At 36.6% G+C, this 6620-nt stretch overlaps 3 protein-coding genes across 3 annotated transcripts; all 3 read left to right on the top strand.

The window, feature by feature from the left end:
- The first annotated feature begins 429 nt into the window (after positions 1–429).
- Positions 430–1207, top strand: LOC21407742 (mitogen-activated protein kinase kinase kinase 17). Its single transcript, XM_010092057.2, has 2 exons — positions 430–814; positions 879–1207. The coding sequence occupies exons 1-2, from the start codon at positions 430–432 to the stop codon at positions 1205–1207; spliced, it is 714 nt and encodes a 237-aa protein (XP_010090359.2).
- Positions 1208–2931: 1724 nt separating this feature from the next.
- LOC112090402 (putative receptor-like protein kinase At3g47110) lies at positions 2932–4422 on the top strand. Its single transcript, XM_024161608.1, has one exon. The coding sequence runs from the start codon at positions 2932–2934 to the stop codon at positions 4420–4422; it is 1491 nt and encodes a 496-aa protein (XP_024017376.1).
- Positions 4423–4431: 9 nt separating this feature from the next.
- LOC21407743 (probable LRR receptor-like serine/threonine-protein kinase At3g47570) lies at positions 4432–6248 on the top strand. Its single transcript, XM_024161609.1, has 3 exons — positions 4432–5617; positions 5794–6133; positions 6230–6248. The coding sequence occupies exons 1-3, from the start codon at positions 4432–4434 to the stop codon at positions 6246–6248; spliced, it is 1545 nt and encodes a 514-aa protein (XP_024017377.1).
- Positions 6249–6620: the final 372 nt, after the last annotated feature.

Below are 6620 nucleotides of genomic sequence, written 5' to 3' on the forward strand. Positions count from 1 at the left end.
ATAGGACATATTGCAATAATTTTACAAGTTAGGATGGTAAATTGCTAAAATTAAAAGTTTAAGGAGTTAAGTTGCTAAAACTCTACAAATTGAGAGGGCAAATGTGCAAATTACTCTATTTTGTTCATTGTTTTTAGGGCAGAAATATTCTCCTGTTAGAAATAGAATTTCGTTACAAGAAGGAAACTAAAAAATTCGGTACAGCTTATCCAGAGTACAAATTTCAAACTCTTAGAAGTAAAATATGACTCGGACTAAGAAGAAGAATAGGACTCGTACATAGATGAACCATTTTTTGTGTATATATATATTGTTCCTCCCCATACGTAAAGAAGCACTAAAAACTGTTAGACATCTAAAGATGATAGATTTTCTTTTGCTGGTCGTAGCTAACTAGGTTTAAGCGTTGTGTTGTGTTTTGTGTCCAATATGGATTCCACTTCTAGTGTTCCATGGAATCTATTTCCAGGTTTAATAGTTTGGCGTAGAGTCAGATTTCTTGGTAGTGGTTCATATGGTGCAGTGTATTTAACTTTTTTGACAAATTTTAATGAGTTGAATCACCTACTTGCTGTGAAAACAAGCTTTCTAGCATTATCCACTTCTCTCTTTAAGGAGAAGAGAGTCCTTGCCAATCTTGGGGACTGTCCCGAAATCATTGTTTGCTTTGGCCACAAGGTAACGGTCGAAAGAGGAATGCAATTATACAATCTAGTTCTTGAATATGCACCTTTTGGCACACTTTCGGACTTGATCCAAACATTCATATTACGGGATATAAACATCAGAATCTACACTAAGATGATGCTGAAAGGCCTTCGATACATGCACGCAAAATTTCGGGTTGACTAAGGAGCCTGACGAAGTAATAATTCTAGATGACTACAAGAACAGGTTTCGAGGAACCCCGTGTTACATGTCACCGGAATCGGTGGTGCTCGGACAGATTGGGCCTGCGCTGGATATATGGTCTTTGGGTTGTATTGTGATCGAGATGCATACTTCAAAAAGTGCGTGGCATGTCTTGGAGTGTACTCCAAGACTTGATATGGTTCATCTGTTGGCTTCTACAAAGATGACCCCGCCGATACCTTGCGCCGTGACGGAAATTGGGAGGGATTTCTTGAGAAAGTGCTTGGCGAGAGATCCCCGCGAACGATGGACGGCACGGATGTTGTTGAATCATCCCTATGTGAGTGAAGTTTGAGTACTGTGTGAAAGTGATCCAAGTTGAAGTTGAATTGTTATTATGGTGTGATTCATGTTAGGGTTTATTCAAGTATTATGTGAACGTTAGAATAATGTTCCTTTGTGTTTTTAAAGATTAGTATTGTTTTTGTTTTATATTCAAATTCTATAAATTATTCAAGACTTGGTTTTCCTCATGCGATGTTATAATTTTGATTTATAAATAAGTTGGATGGATTCGGCTGATGCAATTTATTTATTTTGCGTTTACATTGAACTTCATAAAGAAGGAGAGAAATATAATTTAAAAACGGAAATCCAAGGAAATAACATCGGACTCAAATCATAATTGAAAAGAAGAAAGCCGATAGCATAGAATTCGACCACAATGGAAGGCCACAAAAACAAACACGTGCACGTACGATAAAAATGAAGCAAACAAATAGAAACCATATTGTCATCAGTAATCTTCTTATTCTCTTCGGGGTATAAAAGCATTAACATGATCATTCAATATTCCATATTGTCATCCGTAAATTACTTGCATCAAGTTTTGCGGACTAATGAGCACAATTAACACTGTAAATTTGCTCATTCAGGAAACTAACCTATAAGCAAATATTTAGCGTAATATTCCTAAGTGTAAAATATAAATTCTTCAAACGTTACGGTATTTTACCGCGCATTATCATTGGAACTACGACAACAAGAATACTGCAGAATACAAATATTCCGTAACAGAAAATCTCGGGCCCTTTACAAATTAATAACACATCAAGCCATTAATCAACAAAACACAGTTCTTTTGAAGGGAAAGCAGATATTATGACAAAGCTTCTTCAACAAACACAGGAAATTAAAACTAGTTAATTTAGGGTCCTTTTGGCATCTTTGAAAGTTTTATTCAGATAAGGATTATCTATTATCTAATCAAACAAGGTAAATGCCATAAACTGATAACATATCTATATATGAAATGCCAGTTAATTAACAATATTTTCATCAAGTATTGCAGACTAATGAACACAATTGACGTGCAAGTTTAGCCTCTGAATAGTTGAAAAAGCAATTAATATATGTCTGAGTAGATGTACTGCTACGGGACAATCACTTTCAAGCAATTTATTTTATTTTTATTTTTATTTTTAAAAAGACTTTGATTGTATGGGTTGATGTTCAAGTGAACCAACCATAGTCGGAGGCAGCAGACTTTTTCCCCTGCTTTCTAAAGTTATATTCAACTTAGGACCTTTTTATTAAATGTCTTCTAGAGTTATTTTTATGTTTTTGTTCCTTTTTTCTTTAGATTCAGTAAATCTCGTTTTACTATTTTTTGTTATTGAATTGCTGTATAGGTGTTATTGTTTTTATTGTTGATGAATGTCCTCCTTTTTTATTAATCGAAAATCATCTGGATGAAGAAGAGTAAAAATATAATGTTGTAATTAGTACGCAAAAGGTTATTATTCTTTTACCAGATTCTCAAAATTATTTTCAGCTTTTGCCCGGATTGTTCACTCTGGCCCTCGTGTAACAGGAGGGAAACTTTTTGTTGAGCTTCTGTCAATCAATGTTGAGTGGCAGACAGACTTGCTTTAATTAGTGGCCTTTAATCTGGTTCTTTTCATATTTCTTTAATTAGTGGCGTTTAATCTGGTTCTTTTCATTCACATGATCATGTCATATTGCTTTCATTGATAAGTGCAGAGAAGCTCTGTGTTTTACCTCAAGTTACCTGCGAAAATGACGAGGGAATTTCAATCTTCCGCTTTCCTTTCTCTTATGATCTTTGCTATCATGATAATCAGAAGTAGCAATGCCTCAGTTATTGTTCATGGAAATGTCACAGACAGGCTTGCGCTGCACGCAATCAAGGCTCGGATTACTGAGGATCCTCTTAGGATCACAAGCTCATGGAATGACTCTCTCCATTTCTGCCAGTGGCAAGGCGTTTCCTGTGGTCACAAGCACCAAAGAGTCACCCACTTGATATTAGGGTCGTTGAGTTTGAAGGGTTCCTTATCTCACTCCGTTGGGAACCCCAGTTTTCTTCGAATACTCGACGTCTCAAACAACAGTTTTCATGGAGAAGTACCAAATGAGATCGGTCGCTTGTTTCGGTTGCAAGAGTTAGTTTTGGAAACAAACTCCTTCGGAGGACAAATACCAACTAGTTTATCAAACTGCTCTAAGTTGAGAATCCTCAATTTGAGATACAACGATTTCATTGGTAATATTCCTATTCAGATAAGCTTTCTACCAAAGTTGGAGGATCTAGTTCTCACGGCAAACAATTTAAAGGGAAGCATTCCATCTCATCTTGGGAATATCTCATCCCTTCAACAACTTTATCTGTCAGAAAATAAGTTGGAAAGAGACATTCCGGCATCACTAGGCCAATTGAAGAGCTTAATTGCTCTTGCCCTTGGTGAGAACACACTGTCAGGTACAATACCTCAATCTATCTATAACTTGACAAACCTTGTTGACTTTTATGTCGGTGGAAATCAACTTCAAGGTAGCTTTCCTCGTAACATTGGCCTTAGCCTCCCAAATATTGAAAGATTTCTTGCACGGCAAAACCGGTTTAGTGGAACAATTCCAGTTTCCTTTTCAAATGCTTCAAACCTTGTTGACTTTGAAATCCACAATAATAGCTTTTCCGGACAGGTTCCAGATATGTTTGGAAACCTAAAGAGACTTAGGTTTGTAGCTATCGGTTATTCTAATCTTGGGTACGGGAAAGCAAATGACCTAGACTTCCTCACCTCTTTAACCAATTGTAGCAATCTGCAAAGACTTCAGATACAAGAAAATAACTTTGGAGGTGCTTTGCCCAATTCCGTGGGAAACCTCTCAGTTAAACTTGAAGTTCTTTCCCTTTATGATAATATTGGAATTTCAGGAAACATCACACCTGGTATTGGAAATCTAGTAAACTTAAGATTATTAAACTTAGATAGCAATCGGCTGAGTGGGACCCTTCCTTCCACTATTGGTAAACTTCATAGCTTGGTACAGTTATATTTGGGCCATAATGAAATATCTGGGGAAATTCCTTTCTCCTTTGGAAATCTCACGTCATTGATCCACCTTCATTTAGCAGAAAACAGTCTACAAGGAAACATTCCTTCAAGTCTTGAAAACTGCCAAAACTTGATATTACTGAACCTCCGTAGTAATTCCCTAAACGGTACCATTCCTCCAGATGTAATTGGTTTGCCCTCCTCATGAGTAGAAGTAATGCTATCTAGAAATCGTCTCACAGGACCTTTACCATCACAAGTTGGTAACTTGAAAAATCTTGTTTCTTTTGGAGTTTCTTATAATCAGTTGACAGGTGATATTCCTAGTAGCCTTGGCGAATGTTCAGGCTTAAGGTGGCTTTTTATGGATCATAATATGTTTGATGGAACCATTGAATCTTTACATTCCTTGAAAGCTATTGAACAAATGGATCTTTCACACAACAACTTTTCTGGACACATCCCAAAAGACTTTGGCAAGTTTCTCTTTCTGTCAGAGTTAAATCTTTCTTTTAATCATCTTGAGGGTGAAGTACCAGTTTTCAGTAATGCCAGTGCACAAATTTCTCTTGCTGGTAATGATAAGCTTTGTGGGGGCATGGCGAAGTTGCACTTAGCACCGTGCTCTAAGAAACCTCCAAGGAAGCAAAACTTTTCCTTCACCAGAAAGTTGATAATCTCCATCATTTGTGGCCTTCTTGGACTATTTTTGGTGTCTTTTCTTCTGATCATTTGTTGCTTTCGTAAGAATACAAAGCAACAAACTTCAGAATCTTCGTGGAAGGATATTCCATTTTTGAATGTCTCTTACGGGGAGCTATTGAAAGCCACTAATGGGTTTTGTCAAGAAAACTTGATTGGTGTCGGTGGCTTTGGCTCGGTATATAAAGGGATTCTTGAACTGCATCAACTGTCCATAGCAGTGAAGGTCTTCAACCTTGAAAGGAGAGGAGCTTCCAAGAGTTTCATGGCTGAATGTGAAGCTCTAAGGAATATTAGACATCGAAATCTAGTGAAAATCATTACTTCTTGCTCAAGTGTTGACTTCCAAGGTAATGATTTCAAAGCCCTCATCTATGAGTTCATTGCAAATGGAAGTTTGGAAGATTGGTTGCATCCACGTCCACAAACTGGGGAAAACCAAAGGAAAAGTTTAACTCTAGCTCTACGGCTGAATATAGTTATTGACGTGGCATCGGCATTGGATTATCTTCATAACCACAATGAACATCCAATTATACATTGCGACTTAAAGCCAAGCAACATTCTTCTTGATCAAGACATGACTTCCCACGTGGGCGATTTTGGTTTGTCAAGGATTATTGCAGAAGAAGATGTTGAGACATCTCAGGATAACACGAGCTCTCTTGGAATAAGAGGAACAATTGGATATGCAGCTCCAGGTAATTTATTCTTTTTTTCAAACTAATTGTCTTCTTAAAATCATAAATGGTTTCGATTTGCTAGATACTATGATTTTTAATGTTAGAATCTATGTTTACGCACAAATGTGTATGTGTGTATGATGAATTATTATGAATAGACGTGCCAAAATTATAACTCAATATTTGTAATGCAGAATATGGCATGGGAAGCAAGGTGTCAACCCAAGGAGATGTCTATAGCTTTGGAATCCTTATGTTGGAAATCTTCACTGGGAAAAAGCCCACAGATGAAAATCTTGAAGGACTTAGCCTTCATCAATATGTCAAAATGGCTTTGCCAATAAGAGTGATGGAGATAGTTGATCAGAGTCTCCAAGAGGAAGCCTCTCGTGGCAACAGAGTACATGAGTGCTTAATTTCCATATTCATGATCGGTCTCAAGTGTTCAGAGGAATTACCAAGCCAAAGGATGAAGATTAATGATGCCCTCAAGGACTTGCACAAAATTAAAAACATGCTTTTTAACGGTGTGAGGTACATAAAGCAGCTAATCTTCTCCTGAAAAATGCACTAAATCTTACATCAAAGTGTTTTTGAATCATCTCATTGTTTTTCAATCTCATTTTGCAGGAGCAACAATAGAGCTTGAACTTTTGAAATGTTGAAGAAAAGGTTGTTATAATGCGTGGCAAACACTTTTGTGCAACATGCAGCTTAGCTAGCTGTGATGTTTAGAATTGCATTTGTATGTTGTAATTTCTGTTTTCGCTTTCGTTTTGTTATCTGCTGGACTTCTGTTTAAGCTCAACTATCAAAATAGTATCACTAGCTTTTGTTTTCAGAACTAATATATTGTTTCTGCTGGACTTATCATTAGTATTATTATTAAAATCATTATTTATCATTATTATTATTATTATTATTATTCACCAATCTAGATCCCTCTTGTTAGATCATTTTTACCACCATTTTTGGCATGTCGTTCTGTTCATATTACTACTACGTCCTCTATAATTTTGGG

This window comes from Morus notabilis, unplaced genomic scaffold, assembly GCF_000414095.1.
Source record: "Morus notabilis unplaced genomic scaffold, ASM41409v2 Scaffold137, whole genome shotgun sequence".
NCBI classification, from domain to species: Eukaryota; Viridiplantae; Streptophyta; class Magnoliopsida; order Rosales; family Moraceae; genus Morus; species Morus notabilis.